The following is a 23945-nucleotide window of genomic DNA, read 5'->3' as shown; positions in this document are numbered from 1 at the left end:
GAGATGTAGAGAACATACGTATGGACTTCAAGGGGGGAAAGTGGAGGGGTGGTGGTGTAATGAATTGGGAGATTGGGATTGACATATATACAGTAATATGTATAAAATGGATAACTAATAAGAAACTGCTGTATAAAAAAATAAATAAAATTAAATTAAAAATTAAAAAAAAATCAATATGTCAAAGCAGCATACTGCAGGTGGCATGTCCTGAACTCTTTCACCCCCTGCCACTCTTCTCTTTGATTATAAATCCCCACCTATCCTTGCTGTATTCAGAGTTGAGCCCTGTCTCTCTCTCCTACTGTGATAGTCTTGACACTTATTACAATAGTCCTAAATAAAGTTCCTTACTGTTTTAACAAGTGTCAGAATAACTTTTTAACATTAGCAATAATGAACATTAACTAATTTCCATTTATTATCCCTGACTCATCAAATTTTTAAAGTATCTCTCCAAGTTTTAATAAAACTAAATATTTTTAAAAATATTTTCTGCTGTGTTATGGATAACATGCATGCTGAAAGGCACTTTCCTTCCATATGTCCTTTATCCAAATGTTCAGCACTTTTCTGATTTTATTAGTAGAAGGTGACTCCCACTGATCCCAGATACACAGAGTAATTTGGATTGGAAATGCTTTAATTATCCTTTATTTGTAGAACTGTATTCACAAACATCCTTATCAACAGATAAGTGGGGTATGTTTGTCTCTGTCCTTGAAAATGTCATACCAAAGCACATCTTACTTTCTCAGTGGTGATTCCATACCAGTCTCATCTCTCTCTCACCAACTGAGGAGTGCTTAGCAGCGCCTGGCACATTAGGAGTTCAACAAGTGCAATTACTATTATTAAGATATGAAGTTTAATTTTTTCAGCTTCGTTATTTTCCTGAGTCTTCATTGCAAAATCTTATTCTGCCCTGCGTTTGCTTTACCTTCCCTTGCTCATCCTCAACTGACTTCTCTCCTTATCTCCAAGAGTGACTTGCAATCTGCAGTTTAATGAAACAAGAGATAATGATATTCTCTATGTTAAGGGCATCATGCAGAAGTAGTTCTAGTACACTAGAATTTTATCGTGGGGCCACTCTATACTGTTTATCCAACGGGTGATGTAATGAGGTCTAAAGACAAAAAAATATATAATATCAAGTAAGTGATCAAGAAATATTAGGTCCCTTCCTATAGCTTCATTTTTACAGATGAGGACAATGAGGCCCAGAAATATAAGTTGTCACAGCTAAGTTCCAAAACAGGTGGAGGGAGGGGGAACTGGCTTTTATTTCTTGTCATAGTTCTCCTTTTCTGGGCTATTCATTTGGTTATGTGTCTTAATCACCCATCTAACAAATCCACGAGGCTCACCAATGTATTTGGCACCTGTCAACCGCCCAGATATGGTAACACAGCAAACATTTTGGTGAAGCATAACAGTTTTGTTGCCTTCCCCTAGAATTTTATTGTATCTGGTGTGCCAAAAAATATTGTCCGTCATTTGTCTCACAGTCTCATACATGCTTGGAGATGACCATTGACTTTTAGGCCTTGTCGTTGTTTAGGGCCTTGATAATCCTTTAACAGGTAAAAGAAGCACTTTGTAATGTCACTCATTGGAGTCTAGAATTATAATTTTAGTATATTCCTACCTAAACCCTACCCAATATTGGTACCAATTGGACGAGGATAATCATTCATCGCAATAAACATTCACTAGAATAAATATTCATCAAGAAACTAGGAGGCATTCAGGGGTTATGATTTTGTAGCGTTTAGAAATCCATCCTGACTACGGAAACCCGGTGGAAGACTACCTGGTTCACAAACAAGATTTCAAAGAGGAGGGGCTTGGAGGAGGCGGGTCCGGACAACCAAGCGCGAGAATACGCCCCAGCGCATGCGCACCCATTAGCGGGTAACTCCCATTTGCTAGGTAGGGGAGGAAAGTGAGAAAGCAGTCTACAATTTTAAAAATTTCTGTTCGCAAACGAAAATTAGATTGTGATCAGTTCCGTGAATACTGTGAGAGCGTTATTCTCCGAGTTCAAGATTAAGGACACTTGGCATATACCGCTAAACCAAGAGGTGACTTCTCGTCTCGCCCCCCCGTCTCCTGGGACATTGATAGGCTAGTCCATTCCACAGACTTTCGAGTCCTTGCAGCGGGTCGGGGATCGAAGGATTGGGCCAATTGCGGCTGAAGCGTCTTTGGAAGGAGGAAGGGGGGTGAGGGGGCATCCTCTGAGTTCCGCCTCTCCTTTTTCGAGGCGGTCGTAGGGGAAGGGGGACGTACGAAATATTGCCCTCGAAAGCCAAGGATCACACCTCTCCGTGCAAACTGCCGGGAGGGCGGCGGGAAAAGGGCAAGACGGGGAGTGGGGAAAGGGAAGGATCCATGAAGCCGCGCGGAGGGCGCGCGCGCGCGCCCCTTTTTCAGCATGTGTCGGGGTCGCACGCACGCCCGCCTCGGCGGCTGGGCGCGGTTTGCGACAGTGGGGGAGTGGGTGGAGGATGCGGCGGCAGTGGCACTTTGCGGCAAGCTCCGGACGGCTGCTTGACGGCGGTGTGGCGAGGCCCCGCCCTAGGCGGCAGAACCTGGAGGGAGGCGGAGGAATATTCCGAAGGGCAGTGTCTAACAGCGCCGGCGGGAACAGCATGCCTGCGGCCAAGAAGCAGAAGCTGAGCAGCGACGAGAACAGCAACCCGGACCTCTCTGGAGACGAGAATGTGAGTGCAGCACTGAGCAGTCCGGACGGGACTTTGCAGTGAAAGTTTCAAATTCTTTTTAAACTGTAGGCGCGGGGGCGGGCAGGCGGCTGTGGGGGGAGGGAGAGGTGTCACCCTCTACTCAGGAAAACGCGGGCGTGGAGGAGAGCATCGAACTTGTCTCTACGGGGATTTTGAGCTGCGGCCGAGAGCGAGCGGAAACTTGACGAAGGAGAGTGGTTTAAGAGAAAGCTGGTGGTGGAGGTCAGAGGGCTCTGAGATCCTTTTGCGTGCATGCGGAGTGTCTGGGCCTTTAGGCAGATTTTGGGAGAGTGCGGATCTGAGATTCCAGTAGTTTAAAAGGCAAGTTAGAGGTTTTTCTAGGACAGTTGGAAGGAGGGGCCAGCGTGTGTTAATGGACTTTTAAAAAAGAATTTAGGGGCCATGTCACTCTTAGACCCTTACCGACTGTCCAGGATGGGAAGAGTAGCTCTTAGACGTTAGAGATTTCGGTGACTCTTTTAAGGGGCTTTTGTGTCCGCTCCTGTCTTGTCGCGGAGAAGGGGCGTGCCTGACAGTCGGCTTCTCTTCAGGAGGAGGAAAATTGAGAGGGTCGTCTACTGACTTGGAGGGGGAAACGACCCTGAGGAAGGAATGAGAAGGGACAGTTACTCTTTTGTAAGTTTTCACTAAGATAAAGGGGATGACCTGGAAGATTTTAGGCCACTGTGGTCAGGGTAGATGTCTTTAGGTGTGGGCTCGTGGCTTCGCATGTGTAAGGTGTTCTGGAATCAGATTTTTTGTTTAAACTCTTAAATGGATCTTGGTAATACTCTAGTCCGTCCCAACAGTTTGATCCCAGTGTTTTTAGGTGAGACGCCAGTAATGACCGAAGTGACATTAATTTCAGTTTCATGTTTTAAGTTTATATCAATAAGGTCAGCAAAATGTCTTCACAGTTCCATTCAACGAATTACTCTGAAATATGAACTCTCCGAGGTAACAACATCTGATTATCTTTTTTAAACCTTTAAGTGTTATAGGAGGGTGGTGTAAGTTCTTCTTTTCTCAGTTTAGCTAGTTTTAAGAATAAATGTTTTATCTTACACACCCAGTTCCTAAGTTCTACATCACTGCATCACCGACTGAAGCATGTATATGGCATGGTGTCAAGACCAGAATTTCACTGAAACAGATGGGAAAGAATTCTTTTTGCAGATAGAAGAAAGATATTTGGGAGATTGTCAGTTTGTGGGATTTGGACTTGAATTTCTGGAAAAGCTTAGGTGTTGAATGTTACTTAAATCTGTTTTTTTTTTTTCCTGTTGTGTGCTTCCAATCTTATTATATATTGGGATCTAACATTTTTGACCCTCTTCATTCCAGCCCTGGGTATCTGTTTTATTTCCACCTCTTCTTAAATTTGTCTAGGCAGATTAGGTTAGTGACGAGGAGCACAAACTGGATCTGTTAGGTTAAAATCCCCCCTCTACTGCTTACCGGTTGCTTGGTCTTGAGCAAGGTGCTTGACCTAGTTGCCTTAGATTCTTATCTTAAAAATGGGGATAATAACGGTATTTACCTCATGGGATGTTTGTGAGGATTAAATGAGATAATATAGATAAAGTGCTGAAAAGAGTGCCTGCCCCTTAATAAGTACCATACAAGTGTTAATTACTATTACTTCTTTTGTAATCACATTGTCTAGACTTATGTTTCTGGCCCTTCCACATATTCATCAGGCAGAAATGTAATGAAAATGTCAATAACCTATTAGACGGAGGAAAATTTCAGGGGACCAAATAAATTGAAAGGTTATATTCTTTTTACAGACCCTTAAGAGGAATGTACTCCTTGATGCATACTAAAGCTATTCAGAACTAGATGATTGGACTAAGCTGCTGTTTTGGTTCCTCCATTTGGCTGGGACTTTTAACCTTTTTTGTGCCTCGGACACCTTAATGAATCCTGTGACACCTTCTCAGAATAATAGTTTCAAACGTATAAAATACAATATATAAGATTACAAACAAAATTAGTGATAAAATTATAAAAAAGTTACAGAATTTTTTAAAACAAATTTAAGATTTGTTTTAATAAAGTGCTTTAATGTGAAGTGCTTCTTTATTAGCACATTAAGTAACTAGGTCTAGCAGTGACTCTGATAGTAATGATGGGCATAGACAATTTTTGAGATCTGCAACAACTATAATGTGATATAAAAATACCTGATTTCATTGGTGAGAAAGTCACAGCTACAGTAATATTAGCATGTATGCTGCCTGCATTATAATAGAAGGAAGTAATAGATTTCACTTAAAGATAGTGAATATTAAAATGCAACTTTAAATTTATTTATGTATTTGTTTATATTGCCACTTAAGGTCACAGGTCCTCTGAATTGCATCCAGGGACCCAGATCTAGGACATAGGTTAAGGGAAGCGAGTAGAGAACTCTGTATAAAAATGAGTTCAGAAAAAGCTAACAAGGGCAGTGGTTTTACTCTTGAGGGAGCCAAATAATGACAGGAAGGCCAAAAGCAAGTGGAGGAAAGAATGTGATGTTTTTGAGTTGGAGTGGAGGTAGTCTGAGCGCTTGCTACAGTTAAAGTGAATCAAAGAATTGAAAGGACATTAAAATTTTTTTCAATTGAGGTATAATTGACTAATAACATATTATTTCAGATGCACAACATAATGGTTCGATATTTGTATACATTGCAAAATGATCAGCACAATAAATCTAGTTAACATCTGACCTATTTTAAGTTTGTTTTATATGTATCTGCCATTTTATTAACTTTTTCATATGACTGCAGAGTAGTTAGATTATGGAAGAATTGTTGTCTGGTAGTGAGATCAGAAGGCTGAATCTGGAGACATGTCTTTTGCTTAAGCAGCCTGTGGCAAGATTAAGGGCCAAATTACTATCCCTGTTTCCTTGTTGAGCAAATGCAGATGGTAGTGCCATATCTGTTGCGTAGTACCATTCTATGTTTTGCGGAGGGACCAAGGTGGAAGTCAGCTTGTACACATATTAGATACTTAGGAAAGGTTTGAATTTAAGGATAAAATGAAAGCATTGTGACTGTATTTCATTTCCATTTGACTCTGTTTGATTTCCATTTGATCTTGATTTGCCTATTTCAAGAGATGGGTAAATTAAGTGGTTAAAAGTTTATACACATACACACACACACATACACATACATGTAATGTGCCCCAATTATTAACAATGTTTTGTGTGGCTTCTTGATTAGCAGTTGGATTTTTAGAATGGAAAGAAGAATTTTCCAGACTGGGAAGAAGCTAGTGAATAAATGTCTAACCATTTTATTATTTCATTTCTCTAGTGTTGAAAGATAATTTTCAGAAAAAGAATAAATTTTCAGAAACATTTTACTCATGTGAGGGAACTGGGCAAGTGTAAGTCAAATGGTACAAATGTATATGGATTAAAGGAATGTAGAGATGAAATTGCAAATGGAGACAAAAACTTCTCTTCAGAGTGAAAGGGAAGACATTTTGAACCTCTACCTTTGGATTATGCACAGTGTAAGAGATGTAAGATTGTTCAAAGGCAGTGAAGGGGGCTAGAATCTGATAACATGGAAGAGCGTGCAGTAGTTACATAGTTTTCCAGTGAAACACAGAATTGTTTTCTACGCTAGGTTTTAACTGTGTAAATACAACTGAAAGGTAGGGAGAAATAGAGATTAACAGTGATTTCAGGACTTCCCCGGTGGTCCAGTGGGTAAGAATCTGCACTCCCAATGCGGGGGTCCGAGTTCAGTTTCTGGTCAAGGAACTAGATCCCACATGCATGCCACAACTAAGACCCTGGGCAGCCTAAATAAATAAATAAATATTAAAACAACAACAACAACAACAAAAAACCCAGTGATTTCAACCTAGGAACTGAACTCTTAAAGTTTTACATTTCTGTATCTATAAAAGCTGATTATATTTACATTAAATTACAGTCTAGATATTGGGCATTACTGTGTGCCATCTATCCACTTCATTCTCTTTTTTCACCCTAGATAACCAGTATATTTTAGAATGATTTGTGTATTTTTTTTAAAAGCGTTCCATTTTGGTAGGAACCATTCATTTTGAAAAACCACCCCTAAGAACTACTGTATAATACCGTATAGTTTTTAAGTGAATTAATATGAATTTTTAATATACTTTTTGATACTCCAGTTAATTTTTAACATTCTGTAATATCATAAAACCAACTTTAGGAAGCAGTAATTTAAAAATAACCTCTAAGACAATGGTTCCTAATATGTGTTCTCATAGATGTTAATAGGCACTCCATGAAAAAAAGCTTCCTCTGGAATGAATTTAGTAACTACTGCCCTAAGGTGATATAGGTTTAAATAAATCTCTTTATTCCAAGGAACACTTTGGAATGTGTAATGAAAGGAGGTAGTGAAATCCTCTTCTCAGAGTAGAGGACCATTAATATAGCTTGTGGACTGGAGACGGTATAAATTAGGTGAATTTTCAAGGTTTCCTGCAGTCATTTCTACATTTGGAAGGATTTTACTTTACAGTGAGTTTTTGGAGCTCTATTGTATGAGTATTTTAGAGCTATGAGTCAAATTTCACTTGTATATAGCACATAACATGTAGAACCTAAAAAAATTCTAAATGGTTTAAGTGTTATAAATAAGCAGAGTTTGAATGATAATCAGGATTTTCATCTAAAGTAGGAAGCACTAACACTGTAGCCTCAAACGGCCACCCACTCTCATGCTCCAAACTGAGCAGCAGTCAAATAAATTATGAAGACATGTAGGTCAGTCAGATTTAGGAGTCATAGCTTTTGGTTTTGAATCCCAGCAGCCCTAACCAGCAAGACACCATTTAGGCTCTCTAAGCAACACTTCCTTATCTAACAGTACCTTGTATGAAGAGCAGTAATGATGAAGTGAGGCAATGCAGTAAAGTGGCTGGCACAGACCAGTGCCTTGTTATTTAAAGGCAGTGTTATTCTTACCATTAGCATCATCATGGTTAGCTTTTTTTGTTTATATTTTTGCTGAAATATCAAATATCCACAAATCCTAATGTGTTTGTGTTTTATTCTTGTTTGGAGACAAGAATAAATTTCTTCATTTCTTGCAGGATTTATTAATTAATTCTTTTAGGCCAGTCAGTAGCTACCCAGTATGAACTCATTTCCTAAGTACAGTATTGCTGTTTCATATAATTTTTTCTGATTTGCTGCTCATAGGATGATGCTGTCAGTATAGAAAGTGGTACAAACACTGAACGCCCTGATACACCTACAAATACGCCAAACGCGCCTGGAAGGAAAAGTTGGGGGAAGGGAAAATGGAAGTCAAAGAAATGCAAATATTCTTTCAAATGTGTAAATAGTCTCAAGGTATGTACAGAAAGACACAGTCTGTGTGCTGAATGATGGGCTCCAGAGTTATTTCTCAGTGGTAAACATTTTATGCTCAAGATACTCTAAGTTAAAAATATTATAAAATTATAATAATCTGAAGTTTTGTTTGTAGGGCAGACTGCATAGTTATTATAATCCATTCCACATTTGTTTAGCTTTTTTTTTGTTTGTTTTACATTAAATGGGTAGTACCTAGTATTGCATCTGGTTTTTCTTTACTGTTTTTATTGATTTTGAGAAATGTTACTCTTCATATTTTGGTAAAACTTAAAAGCATAAACCACTTCCTGGTACCTGTTACTGAAAAAAACTGAATGTGACTCATTAACTTTGAGTTAACATAAATTGAAACAGATGTCTTACTTTGTGCAGTCTTTAAAAATTTAACTCTTTTATTTGTAATTGTTTTCAAAGAAAAAGTAGAAATTTAAAATTTTTTTGAATATTCAATATTTGGAAAAAATAATAGGTTGGAGTTATTTATATTACTGCCTTCCTCAATAGTCTTTTTATTTTTAAAAAGGATTACTGATATTTACTTTAAATGTTTTACATGTATTCATTTCCTGTTTTTTAAATTTGGGGGTGTTTTTCCTGTGCTGAGCAAAAATATGCATTATATTATCTTATACATATGTTAGATAGATTCTTTTTAAAATATCTAAATATACTTTAAAGTCTTCGGAAAGCATAAGAAGCTATGGCTTTATGGAAATTATTTTCCTGTCTATGTAGCAAAATTCATTGCTCAGTGTGTCAAATTATACTGTCTTAAAAGGAGGAAAATTAATCTCAGTGGTGGTGGTTTTTTTTTTTTTTTCCTTCTTCTAAAGCAAAGTGTCCATTGTAGTTTCATGTTAATATTTAGATATATTAACCTGTTTTTACGTAGTATATCTGGAAGGTGGTTTTAACTGCCATTTGGATATTTTGATTAAATATTTCCAAAGCCTAAAGCTATGGCTTTTTAAAGGATAAGAAATGAATGTTGTTATACTTTAAAAGTGAAAACAGTGCCTTAAAGTGAATATGAAAGTTACTATTAAACACCAGGAGATTGTCAGTATAATCCTAAGGCTGAAAAATAACTTTGTGAACAAAACTGAATACTTGTAGCACAGGGAACTCTGCTCAATATTCTGTGGTGGCCTAAATGGGAAAAGAATTTGAAAAAGCTGTATATGTATGGCTGAATCACTTTGCTGTGCACCTGAACCTAATACAACGTTGTTAATCAACTCTACTCCAATGTAAAATAAAAATGAAAAAAAACCCTGAATACTTGTTTTTTGTACATCTCCTTATATCCTCCTGGTAACTGTGATGTTACAGCCCACTGCCTCCCCTGGCCCCCACTGTTCAAGTATTCTTGTTCATTATAAAACTTCTTGGGTTGTTTTTCTTTTAGGACCCAAATTCAAGGTTATTTAAAGTTGTTTTTATAGAACTGTAGAAAGCAATGATTTGAATGGAGTCTGATATGCTTCACTGTACGAGGGAAATTAAACCTAATAAAGTTTAATGAGTACTGGAGAAACTATATTAACTGTTAGGTTATTTGTTATTTCAGAAAAATAAATTGTGTCCTTATGTCCTAAGGGATTAAATGCCTTTGCCACAATTATCCATTTTATTTTGATTCAGAAGCGTGCAGTTGGGTTTAAGAATATAGAAGGCAACTATCAAAGTATTTTCATTGATGAGTACTTGTTACCTAACCTCTGCTTTAAATCTTTAATTGTTATAAAGCTTTATCATGCACCAGTATTTTAAAATGTGAAAACTGGACTAACAGATACCTTTTAAGTGTCAAAAGTCAGTTTATGTATGATATATAAAATTGCAGCTTGCATTTTGGAAAAAAGTTATAATGGGAATGGTCAGTTTAGTACCATTTTTGGTTTCTAAAATATATTAATTTTTCTTATTTCTTGGTTATTTTATAGGAAGATCATAATCAACCATTGTTTGGAGTTCAGTTTAACTGGCACAGTAAAGAAGGAGATCCATTAGTGTTTGCAACTGTAGGAAGCAACAGAGTGAGTGTTAAGGGGACTGGCATTTGGCTTATCAGAGTCTGGTGTTAATACAACATTGAAGTGTAATGATTTTGAAGTAAACTTTGTATAGCTGGTTTGACAGTATTGTTCCTTTATGTAAAAGTGAAGCATTCTAGAAACTGACAAAATTAAAAGTAATATTCATGACTGAAAATATATCTTTCTTTCATACATCCTCCCAATTGTTCATGAAACAGGTTTCTATTTACATTTTGTACTCATAAATATTTTGTTTTGAGTGGCTGAAAAAATTGACCTTGCTTTTTAGAAGTGACTGTAATAGTTGTTTGTCAATTTAGGGTAAGAAGTCTGTGATTTCTTAAAAATAGTAAACATAATTAATTGCTCTCTGTAAATGGAAAGCGTAAATCCAGTGGATTTATGTAATAGTTACTGAAAATATTTTACTTATATGCAATAAATATTTGTTTTGAATTGTTTTTATTTTAGGAAGCCAGAGTATCTTGAACTGAGAAAATGCATGGAAAAAACCATGCTGGGCATGTTTTGATGTAAATGGTTATTTAACTTTTTAGTTAAACCTGGGGCTGAAAAAGTGGATTGCAAAGACTTGTTTATTTCCATTCACTTCTAAATGAATGGGAAAAAGGATGATTCCCTAGTGCTTACCAGGGAGAATCAGGAGTTTTCTGTTAATCTGAAATCACTACGGAAAAATTGTCCTCCTGATAAGTCTTTACTATATTAGCTGACATTCTGCTTATTCATTAGTACTGTACTAAGAGTTATGAGAAATAACAGAGAAATAGATTGGCGTATTTGGAAAAAGAAAGATGGAAGAAATTGACTAATTGGTATGGATTGACAATAAACAAAGTCACTTTTTTTACCTTTAGCACAAGAGGGGAGGGAAAGGAGGTGAATCTGAGGTGTTCCATAAGTTATTTTAATTGAGTGAAATTAAATTTTATGCTTCTTTAGTAATTGTGCTAAGCTTTTTAGAGAAATAAAAGACCATGGTTTTTAATGCACGCCGTTTCCTATATTTGTTTGCTGTTTTAGTGTTAGTATTCTGTTCTCAATCAAAACTAACTTGGGAGTTGTCAGCTGAGTATTTTTCAAATGTCAGCATATTTCCAAGCTTTTTTCCTTTTTTATTCGGAAAGTTTGAGGATCATACAAACACACATGCATCTATTCTGGGCTAGAACTTTGCTATTCCTGTTTTCTAGAAAGTAAAATTTGGCTTTAAGTAATTTCCTGGAAGTCTTTAAGGAAGTTTTAATTACATTTAAGGCTCTGTTGCTTTTACTGGTCATTGAAGTTATGAAAATTTGAAACTCAATACTCAAGTTGATAACCTGGGATAACAGGTTTTTTTGGTGTTTAGCCAAATATAGGTTGTGATATGTAGCTTGACAACAACAATTCAGAGGGAAATTGATGTAGTTTGAAGAAGAGATTAAGGTTATTTTTTCCGAAAATTGGGAACATAATCCATTAATTCATTTGAATCCACTTTTAAGACACCACTATAAGCCTGATTATACTTCACTAACTTCACCATCATATTAGTATAATTAGAATTAGTATAATTTGTGCTCCAGTATGCTTATTGTAATGTTCCAGGCTTTCTAACAAAAAGAATCCCTGTTCTCATTTAAAATGACATTGAATTATACGTTACTGAATTATAAAAAGCTCTGCTGTTTGGACTTCTTTTTTTAAAAAAAGAAAGAAAAGTAAAACAAAATAATCTTTTAAGCCAACCTAGTTAGCATCCATATAAGGAATTTTTTTAGAATATTAATGTAGAAATTATCTTATTAATAGGTGATAATAGATGATTTAAAGGATCTTTATAGAGTTCTTATAGACTCTTATTAAGATTAATAACAGGTTATTGCTAACATGACTAAGCTGTAAGAAGAATGGAAAGAAATTTATAAAAAATTTAGTATTATAGAGTAAGCCTTCTGTATCTGTGGGTTCCACATCCGCAGATTCAACCAAGTGTGGATCAAAAATATTCAGAAAAGAAAATTCCAGAAAGTTCCAAAAGCAGAACTTGAATTTGCTTTGTGCTGGCAACTATTTATATAGCATTTACATTGTATTCGATGTCATAGTGGTCTAGAGATGACTTAAAGTATATGGGAGGATGTGTGAAGTTATATGCATACACTATGCCATTTTATATAAGGAACTTGAGCATCCTCGGATTTTGGTATCTGTGGGGAGTTCTGGAAGCAATCCCCGGCAGGTACCAAGGGACAACTGTACATAATTGAATAAAGTGTATATATCATTAGAATATGTGACAAAAAGGCCACTGTATATCAGAAAGTTAATATTTGATGAGCAGTGTCCATGAGAAAATTATTAGGCAAATTTTAGATTTTCTTTTTTTTTTTTTAATTTAATTAATTTATTTATTTTTGGCTGCGTTGGGTCTTCGTTGCTGTGTGTGGGCTTTCTCTAGTTGTGGCGAGCAGGGGCTACTCTTTGTTGCGGTGTGCGGGCTTCTCATTGCAGTGGCTTCTCTTGTTGCAGAGTGCGGGCTCTAGGCACGCGGGCTTCAGTAGTTGTAGCACACGGGCTTCAGTACTTGTGGCTCCGGGCTCTAGAGCACAGGCTCAGTAGTTGTGGCGCACAGGCTTTGTTGCTCCATGGCATGTGGGATCTTCCTGGACCAGGGCTCGAACCTGTGTCCCCTGCATTGGCAGGCGGATTCTTAACCACTGCGCCACCAGGGAAGTCCTAGATTTTCTTATATGTAATTAATAATGCTCTAAAACTATCCAAAGACTTTAAAGCTTTAAAAGAGGATAAACCACGGGAATTCCCTGATGGTCCAGTGGTTGGGACTCCCTGCCATAGGCCTGGGTTCAATCCCTGGTCAGGGAACTGGGATCCTGCAAGCCTTGTGGTGCAGCCAAAAAAAAAAAAAAGATAAACTACAATTTTAGGGAGTAGTTATACTTTACTGTGAGGTATTCAACTTTATTTACTTGGAAGAGTTGGTGCAATTACATGGATGAGATAAAAGTTGAAAACATTGGAAATAGAAACCATTATTATTACTGTAGTATTTAATATATTCTGGAAATTATGTGATGCATTAGGCTTTACAATAGCTTCCTTAAGTTTAAAGGAGCTCTTTTAAAGCAGTAGTTTCTGTAGCATCTTTGAGATACATTTGTGACTAAAATATGTTCAAAAGCTGAAGAGTGTGTTTCTACATTTGAGATAAAATTTACTGTATTTTTGTTTTCATTAGGTTACCTTATATGAATGTCACTCACAAGGAGAAATCCGGTTGTTGCAATCTTATGTGGATGCTGATGTATCCTTTCCTGGGTTTTCAATATTGTTGGCTAAAGAAATTGACTTTCAATAAGTACCCCAAAACTTTTGTAAATTAGTTCTCTAAGGTTACATTGTCCTTTCTTAACTTTAACCAATGCTATTCCTTCACTGTCACCCAAAAGATTCCTAGTATCTAGTTTTCCTGATTCCTAGAAAGCCATTGTAGGGTGGATATGAAGGAGGACAGTGTGCGTGTCTGGAGATGAGCATTGGAAATCCTGTAATAGAAAATGATAGCAGAAACTTCCTGTTTCTTTGACCTTGCTTGGAATTTTATCATTTCAGGGCAGTTATATTGGTGAACTTGGGTTAATCAGAAGCTGTGCCTGGCAGTCATACTGAGTATTTGGTCATCAAAGCCTACAGAGAAAAAATAAACATGTGCAATTTGTTTAGGAAATACTGTAAAACATGGGTTTATAAAGAAAAAGCTTTAAAAAGCCAAAGGGTACAACAGTCAAAGTTTGGTGATAAGACTTCTTCCAGATCCATTTGAAAAAGCTGGCAAATAAGAAAAAGCAGGAACATTTAGTCTTCCCTTAGGTGATAAGAAAAGAAGTGACCTGTAGCCCGTATTGGGAAGGTATCACACAGGAAAAGGTGGAAAACTGAATAGTTATTGATCTTTATCTAGAGGCACATAGAGTTACTGAGATAGAGCCAGGATCAGCAAATTACAGCCTATAGAGCTGGCCACCTGTTTTTGTAAATAAATTTTTATTTGGGACACAGCCATGCCCATTCATTTACACATTGCCTATGGCTGCTTTCAAAAGACAGAGGTAAATAGTTGTGCAAACAGCAAAATAGTAATCAAATCTGAGTGGAAGGACTGGATTTGTTTGATCATTTGGTGTAGATTTTAGACCTAAAATCTCCATTGGTTAAACCTGGTAGTGTAAAGAAAAATGGGAACTTCTTTGTCAAAAACTTCAGCAGTTCTCTGGAGGTTTTTGTGAATAGTATTGTGATCATTGATGTGTTTACTTTTCAAAAACAAATTATATTTCTTAACTGGCATTTCTTAGGCTGATGAGAACTTTTACACTTGTGCATGGACATATGATAGCAATACAAGCCATCCTCTGCTAGCTGTAGCTGGATCTAGAGGCATAATTAGGATAATTAATCCCATAACAATGCAATGCATAAAGGTGGGTTTTCTTGTTAAATTACAGATCTGCTTTTTTTTGAATGCACACCTGCAAAAGCTTGTCACGTTGAATTTAAAACAGAGTCAATGTCTGTGCAATTTCTAATTTGGTTTGTACTTTGCCTATTGCTTCATTTAGACAAGTCTTTTGAGACCTTTGTCACACTTGGGTAATGCAAATTAAGGAATAAGTGGGAAAATTTTATCATTTGAACTATTTTCTTTTAAAATAATTTCTGTCCTTTTGTCTTGCTTTAGTCTGAGAGGCTTTAAATGAACAATAAGAAAAGAGTGAGCTCATTTTCCAAAATCCCCTAAATAGGGGGTATAGAGTCAAGAGCGCCTTGTAAAGAACTGAAAAGTGAAGCCTTGGAAGTTGATACTAAAAGAAATTTCACAAATCACTTTAACCTTGGGGATACATTAGAATCATCTGATAATCTTTTAAATCCTTGCTGTGGCTCAGAATATCTGCAAATGGGACTTGAACATCTTTTATTTTTCCTTCAAGTTGGGTGCTTTTAATATGCAGCCAAGGTTGAGAACCGCTACTTCAAGTGAAACTATTTTTCCATTCTCCTAAGATTAATGAAAAAGAATTTATTGATTTTTATATGAAAGTTGAAGAAATGTTTTAAATTTATTATAGCACTATGTTGGCCATGGAAATGCTATCAATGAGCTGAAATTCCATCCAAGAGATCCAAATCTTCTCCTGTCAGTAAGTAAAGGTAAGAGAAGCATATGTTTCTTTAGTTCTATTATTTGGGAGTGAGTTTTTTATTTTAGGGACAAACCGTTCTAAGGAAAAAAGCCAAATTTAAAAAGAAGTAAGTTTTAGAAAAATCTTAGGCTACATTAGCATCTCCAAACCAAGAATTGGAGGATGGGACCTTGAAATACACTGTTAACATACAATGTAAATAAAATAATTGGTACTGAGGATTAAGTGTGTATTACCCTTATTTACCATATTGCATTATGATAGTTTTAGAACTTTATCTGCAATTGAATTATCATATTAAGCTTCATTAATTTTAAGTGGCAGATCACCAAAGTTATGACATTTTTAATAGTTTGAAGGTAGTTTTGCAAGTCATCTTACCATTCTTTCCAATCATGTAGTAAGAAATAACGCATCTGAAGATCGATATTGCTTTTTTTTGACTCTCTCTATATAAAACTTTTGTTTTATAAAGGATTCCCTGTAGAATTCCTTAAAATGCTAAGTTATCCAGCGTAAGCTCTTTGAAATTTTTCCCTTATGTATAAAGAGAAAGCATTGCTTTGCTCTGTATGGCTATGTCGGCATTATAAGTTTATTCTGGGTTCAGACAGTCCTCTTAATCATTCTTAATCATTTCTGAGCTCTCTAAAATGATTTGGGTTGTTCTTATCTCTACATTCTGTTTTCGATTGCCCTTTCTCATTTCATTTCTACATTATTATTCTAGTCAAGTTTATTCTTTTAATGGCTTGTCACACCGATAACCTAACCCCCACAATCTGCTCATATTAAAAGATGTCCTCAAATTAAAACTCTTACATGAAACATGTTTCAGTGTGATTTTTCTTTAACTATCAAGGCTTGTTTGGAAATAGACACCTAAGAAGAGAGCTGATAACTTTTTCTCTTCTCTTAATAACATTAGCTGGGCTCAAGTATTCCTTTACAAGTAACATAGGCCATAATGCGTTACTTGTTCTTAATGTCACAACTTTTTAACCCTGTTCTTCCCCCACTGTGTCAGTAAGAGCATTTTTCAAACAGCTTTTCAAAATGAATAGGAATTTTTCTGTAAGTAATGCTCAAGGAAGGAAAAGGCAACCTATAGAAAGGAAAAAATATTTGCAAATTATGTATCTAATAAGGGACTTGTATCAAGAGGTCATACAGCTCAGTAATAAAAAGACAACCAAATTAAAAACAGCCGAAGGTTTTGAATAGACATCTTTCCAAAGAACTTGCACAAATGTCCAATAAGCACATAGAAAGGCACTCAGCATTATTAATCATTAGGGAAATGCAAATCAAAAACACAGTGATACAGGCGAATTCTGTCAAACATTTAGAGAAGAGCTAACACCTATCCTTCTCAAACTCTTCCAAAATATAGCAGAGGGAGGAACACTCCCAAACTCATTCTACGAGGCCACCATCATCCTGATACCAAAACCAAAGATGTCACAACAAAAGAAAACTACAGGCCAATATCTCTGATGAACAAAGATGCAAAAATCCTCAACAAAATACTAGCAAACAGAATCCAACAGCACATTAAAAGGATCATACATCATGATCAAGTGGGGTTCATCCCAGGAATGCAAGAATTCTTCAATATACACAAATCAATCAATGTCATACACCATATTAAATTGAAGGGGAGAAACCATATGATAATCTCAATAGATGCAGAAAAAGCTTTTGACAAAATTCAACACCCATTTATGATAAAAACTCTCCAGAAAGTAGGCATAGAGGGAACCTACCTCAACATAATAAAGGCCATATATGACAAACCCACAGCCAACATCATTCTCAATGGTGAAAAATTGAAACCATTTCCTCTAAGATCAGGAACAAGATAAGGTTGCCCAGTCTCACCACTATTATTCAACATAGTTTTTGGAAGTTTTAGCCACAGCAATCAGAGAAGAAAAAGAAAAGGAATACAAATCAGAAAAGAAGAAGTAAAACTGTCACTGTTTGCAGATGACATGATACTATACATAGAGAATCCTAAAGACGCTACCAGAAAACTACTAGAGCTAATCAATGAATTTGGTAAAGTAGCAGGATACACAATTAATGCACAGAAATCTCTTGCATTCCTATACACTAATGATGAACAATCTGAAAGAGAAATTAAGGAAACCCTCCCATTTACCACTGCAACAAAAAGAATAAAATACCTAGGAATAAACCTACCTAAGGAGACAAAAGAACTGTATGCAGAAAACTGTAAGACACTGATGAAAGAAATTAAAGATGATACAAACAGGTGGAGAGATATCCTATGTTCTTGGATGGGAAGAATCAACATTGTGAAAATGACTATACTACCCAAAGCAATCTACAGATTCAGTGCAATCCCTATCAAACTACCAATGGCATTTTTCACAGAACTAGAACAGAAAATTTCACAATTTGTATGGAAACACAAAAGACCCCGAATAGCCAAAGCAATCTTGAGAAAGCAAAACGGAGCTGGAGGAATCAGGCTCCCTGACTTCAGATTATACAACAAAGCTACAGTAATCAAGACAGTATGGTACTGGCACAAAAACAGAAATATAGATCAATGGAACAGGATAGAAAGCCCAGGGATAAACCCACGCACATATGGTCACTTTATCTTTGATAAAGGAGGCAAGAATATGCAGTGGGGAAAAGACAGCCTCTTCAATAAGTGGTGCTGGGAAAACTGGACAGTTACATGTAAAAGAATGAAATTAGAAAAATGCCTAACACCGTACACAAAAATAAACTCAAAATGGATTAAAGACCTAAATGTAAGGCCAGACACTATAAACTCTTAGAGAAAGACATAGGCAGAACACTCTATGACATAAATCACAGGAAGATCCTTTTTGACCCACCTCCTAGAGAAATGGAAATAAAAACAAAAATAAACAAATGGGACCCAATGAAACAAGCTTTTGCACAGGAAAGGAAGCCATAAACAAGACGAAAAGACAACCCTCAGAATGGGAGAAAATATTTGCAAACGAAGTAGCTGACAAAGGATTAATCTTCAAAATATCCAAGCATCTCATGCAGCTCAATATCAAAAAAAAACAACCCAATTCAGAAGTGGGCAGAAGACCTAAATAGACATTTCTCCAAAGAAGATATACAGATTGCCAACAAACACATGAAAGGATGCTCAACATCGCTAATCATTAGTGAAATGCAAATCAAAACTACAATGAAGTATCACCTCAAGCCGGTCAGTATGGCCATCATCAAAAAATCTACAAACAATAAATGCTGGAGAGGGTGTGGAGAAAAGGGAACCCTCTTGCACTGTTGGTGGGAATGTAAATTGACACAGTCACTCTGGAGAACAGTATGGAGAGTCCTTAAAAAACTAAAAATAGAACTGCCATATGACCCAGCAATCACACTAGGCATATACCCTGAGAAAACCATGATTCAGAAAGAGTCATGTACCACAATGTTCATTGCAACACTATTTACAATAGCCAGGACATGGAAGCAACCTAAGTGTCCATCGACAGATGAATGGATAAAGAAGATGTGGCACATATATACAATGGAATATTACTCAGCCATAAAAAGAAACAAAATTGAGTTATTTATAGTGAGGTGGGTGGACCTAGAGTCTGTCATACAAAGTGAGGTAAGTCAGAAAGAGAAAAACAAATACCGTATGCTAACACATGTATATGGAATCTAAAAAAAAAAAAAATGGTTCTGATGAACCTAGAGCAGGACAGGAATAAAGAAACAGATGTAGAAAATGGACTTGAGGACACGGGGAGGGGGAAGGGTAAGCTGGGATGAAGTGGGAGAGTAGCATTGACATATGTACACTGCCAAATGTAAAATTCATAGCTAGTGGGAAGCAGCTGCAAGGCACAGGGAGATCAGCTCGGTGCTTTGCAACCACCTAGAGGGGTGGGATGAGGGTGGGAGGGAGATGCAAGAGGGAGGGGATATGGGGATATACGTATGCATATAGCTGAATCACTTTGTTTTATAGCAGAAACTAACACAACACTGTAAAGCAATTATACTCCAATAAAGATGTTAATTAAAAAAATGATACCACTTCACACCTACTAGGATGACTATAATCAAAAAGACAGACAATAAAATGTTGACTAGGATATGGAGAAATTGGAACCCCCCTCATCCATTGCTGGTGGGAATGTAAAATGTAAGGACTGGCAACAGTCTGGCAGTCCTGAAAAGTTAAACATAGAATTACCACTCCTAAGTGTGTATGTCTTCAAGAGAAATGAAAATATATGTCTGCACAAAAACTTGGACACAAATTGGAATCAAGAAATCATTTTTGTAGCAATGTTAATTTCCACTAACACAATATATTACTGCCTCTTAGTGTTACCTGTGTAATATGTCAATATTCATGTACAGTATGGACATTGCTATATTTCAAGCTCTGCATAGTATTATATTTATGAATATTGCCGTCTGTTTATTTTGTTGCTGATGTTTAGTGGAAAATTAGATTGCTCAATTTACAGTTATAGCATGTTTGAAAGGTCTATAATACTCTAAAATTATGTCACTATGTATGTTTCAATCCTATTTTGGGATTTACTATAGAAATCTTATAAATCTACTTTGTCCTCTTCAATTTGTAAATGTGGATATGGTAGAGAGAAAAGCTAGTACCTTGTTCTATGGTACATGCAATAATCAAATTTAGGACCAGAGAAATATTTCTTTCTTATCTTGAAAGTATGAGCTCATACCTAGTTAAATCTACAGGTGATATCATTTTAAGTTCCTATATGGTATGGATTCCTTCTTAATCTTTACTGTGAGTAAGTTTAGTCCAAACTTTGGTAGCTTTTTCTTCTTTAAAGAGCTTTTGAAAGTCCACAGTAAATGAATGATAAAAGTTCATATTAATTTTTTTATGTCTGTACTAGATCATGCTTTACGATTATGGAATATCCAAACGGACACTCTGGTGGCAATATTTGGAGGTGTAGAAGGGCACAGAGATGAAGTTCTAAGTGCTGTAAGTTGAAAGCTACAGGGCAGTGACCTTCAGGTGTACAAAGCTGTGAACAATACCCATAGAACTCTTTCCTTATAAGAAAGCATGTGGTTTGTTTCATCTAGTCTGGCAGACAGTTATTTCATTTACTTGTGACAGAGAAGGTTTTAACTTACAGATGAAGAAGTAAAGCAAATAGGCTCTTTGTGTTTTATCTGTACTCAGTGCCTGGATTCTCATGAATGAGTACTATGAACTTGTTCTTTTCGTTTTTTAATCTAAAATCACCAAGTTAACTTTTGTTGTTTCTCAGTTATTAAAGGAAAAGGTTAACCTACTTGGTAATTAAGAAGCTTTTTCATCTTTTATTTGAAGTTGAAATATAAGTTACTCATTTCTAGGAAGTGTTGTTCACACTGAGTTTTAGATAACTCTTCCCTTTGATGGCATGGTGTTATCTTTATACTTATGTATTATAATCTGTTGATCTATTGTAATGATATAAATGTTTTTAGTCAAGTTTCAGATTTTTATGTTATTTCAGGTTTACTTGTGTTCTGTGTAGAGCTTACTTATTTAGTAGCCTTATAGCTCATTTCTTTTCTTCTTTTTTTTTAAAACTATTTAAAGGGGCACCATATTTTGAAGCTTGTGACATTTTAATTGGAGGTACTAACTATTCCTATAGTTAGGGTTTGTATACTTTTGTGAGAATTATACCTACCTTAAAGGATTTTCTAGAACTTGCAACTTAGATTCTCTAGAAGTTGCAATAGCAATCTCCACCTGGCTTTATGTGTGAAAAGACTACTGACCTTCCTTAAAAACTAATGAGAGCTCCTGGCTCTAAGGGTGTCTTGTTGCTGTTGACAGTGAGGTTATTAGGAAAAGAGCAGCTACCAGACTTGTGGATTCAATAAACACCAAACCTAAAGCTCTCAGGCTGTGTAAAACAGTGTCCATGATTAATTCAAAGGTTGGATTAACAGAATATCTAGATTAGTGAGGAAAATACTCTCCTTAAATAGAACTCTCTACTGTTATTTCTTAAAATGAGAGCAGGAGTCTGTATCTCTTCTCTGTAACAATAAGAGTTCACTGCTAGAAGGATTGATGTGTGAGATTTTCCTTAACACATGTATGTACCATGTGCTAAATTAAATATCATCTCTGTGCCTCAGTGTCTTATCTATGAAATGAGGTGGAATAAGGTTATAATGGATGATCTGTTAGGAGCTTAGTAAAAATTAGTAAACAGCAAATGAAAAAGTTTAAATATCTTATTTCCTTTTTTAGACATTTTTTCCTTTATTCATTTAAAAAGTGAACTCTAAAACCAAGGTACCTGAAGTGTTGTGACTTAGGTGTACAAATAATCTAAAATTTCAATTGTTTAAGGACTCATAATTTCACATACAGATGTCAGTTTCATTGCTTGATCAGGGTTAGACAAAGAAAAGTAACATAACCATTTAGGTTTTTATGTCATAGAATAATTGTTTTACCTCATCATTCGATTCACCTTCAAAATCAAGCAAAGGAAATATTTGAATAAAGATAATTGAATAGATAAAACTAAATTCAGTTTACTTTTTTGCCTTCCATATTATATAAGCTCATATATTGTGGTGGTGACACATCAGTTAAAATAAATCTCAAAAGCAGTAAAAACTTTGTGACTTATGGCCTACATATATGAAACCCAAAATGTTAGTATGGTGGTTCAAAATACACTTTTCACAATACTGGACATCAGATGAAAATTAGATAGCATAATTCGGGGAAATAATTTATATATTTAATTTAAGCTTTTCTGTTTTACATACAGGATTATGATCTTTTGGGTGAAAAAATAATGTCCTGTGGTATGGATCACTCTCTTAAACTTTGGAGGATCAATTCAAAGAGAATGATGAATGCAATTAAGGAATCTTATGATTATAACCCAAATAAAACTAACAGGTAACAGTTGTAGTACTTAAAACAATTTGCTATCTCATGCTGTTGAATAGCGTTTTACTTTTTCCAAAATTGTTGTATACGTCTCCAACACTGATTTTAGAATCCCCTTTTAATAACTTTAAGGTATAACTTATATGCCATACAATTCACTGATTTTAAATGGAAGGCCTTTATTTTTGTCTAATATGTTTGTGGCTCATTTTTCAAAATCCCTTTCAGTTGTATTTTTATCTTAATTTAGTAGCACATTTCACTTACTTTTATTTAGGTATGCATGTGCTAATGTTATTAGCACTGCTTGTCAATACTGTAAGTTCTAATTCAAGACAGTAAATCATAATTTTTATTTTTATTTTTCACTCATAATGAAAGAGCTTTATTTTCAGTCCTTAAATTTCATATGCCTTGAAACTATTATATTGATTATGTTTCTAAGAAGATAAATTATTTGAAAACTCACACATCTGTGTAAGATGATTATATAAACAGAAGAAGTAAATCATAATTTTAAATGGGGTTCTTAGCTTTAATTCATGATAACATAATGCTTTCCTTTAAGTGATACTCACTTCATTAAATGGAGAAAATTCAAAAGCAGGAGCTTTGAACCAAGGGGAGGGACTAGCTGTGGGAACTTGGCAGTTTTCTTAGTATATTTTTTAAAAACCTCAACTCTTAATTCATTTACTATCTTTTTCAGAATCTTATCAAGCTATTATTAACACTTTCACTGTGACTATCATATGTTTGTAAATGTTAACTTTGTTTGCCCTTTTCATTTTAGCAGAGTTAATTTTCTGGTTATCAAGCCAGATTATTAATAGATTGGTAGTTGAATTTGTAATTATCAGTAAATATTTTAATACACAGACATGCATCAGATCTCAAGCCTCTAAGAGTTAGTATGACTTTCAATTTTTATTTTAAAACACCAGGGCTTAGTATAATATTCAGTTTATGTTTTTATATTTTCTAGAGCTCTGAAATAAATAGAAATTATATTTTACAGCTTACAGAAAATAACAGTAAATTATGCTGGTCTTCTTGAGAGAGGTTTAGCCATAGTTATAATATATATTTGGCTAAAACGTAATTAATAAAATTATAGCAGTTAAGAATTTATATCAGATCATTAACAGCATTTTAATGTTTTAATAAAGAAAAAATCCAGGAGTTCCCTGGTGGCCTGCTGGTTAGGATTCCAGGCATTCACTGTCATGGCCTGGGTTCAATCCCTGGTTGAGGAACTGAGATCCTGCAAACCGCAAAAAAAAAAAAGAAAAAAAGAAAGAAAAGAAAAGATCCCAGAATTTGAATTGGAAAGAGTATTTGAAATGATTCAGCCCAACATCCTTTTTACATATGAGGGAAAAGCAAAGAGAGGACATGTGAGTTGCCCAAGACACAACTAATTCATGGTATATGATACTTCTGCAGTTACTTCAGTTTAAAAACTGAATCAGGGGCTTCCCTGGTGGCGCATTGGTTGAGAATCTGCCTGCCAATGCAGGGGACACACGGGTTTGAGAACTGGGCCGGGAGGATCCCACATGCCGTGGAGCAAGTAAGCCCGTGAGCCCCAACTGCGGAGCC

The 23945-nt window shown here is 35.7% G+C and overlaps 1 protein-coding gene across 1 annotated transcript in view; it reads left to right on the top strand.

The window, feature by feature from the left end:
* Window positions 1-2214: 2214 nt before the first annotated feature.
* Window positions 2215-23945, top strand: part of EED (embryonic ectoderm development) — a 32758-nt gene continuing 11027 nt past the window's right edge. Inside the window, 9 exon segments of the mRNA XM_036861744.1 lie at window positions 2215-2569; window positions 2572-2729; window positions 7954-8106; window positions 10077-10169; window positions 13432-13497; window positions 14549-14674; window positions 15323-15404; window positions 20320-20411; window positions 22219-22352. Coding sequence (XP_036717639.1) covers window positions 2398-2569; window positions 2572-2729; window positions 7954-8106; window positions 10077-10169; window positions 13432-13497; window positions 14549-14674; window positions 15323-15404; window positions 20320-20411; window positions 22219-22352 — 1076 coding nt within the window. The 5' untranslated portion in view covers window positions 2215-2397.

This window comes from Balaenoptera musculus, chromosome 8 (assembly GCF_009873245.2).
Source record: "Balaenoptera musculus isolate JJ_BM4_2016_0621 chromosome 8, mBalMus1.pri.v3, whole genome shotgun sequence".
In the NCBI taxonomy this organism is placed as follows: Eukaryota; Metazoa; Chordata; class Mammalia; order Artiodactyla; family Balaenopteridae; genus Balaenoptera; species Balaenoptera musculus.
This window is presented reverse-complemented; position numbering and strand designations above follow the sequence as displayed.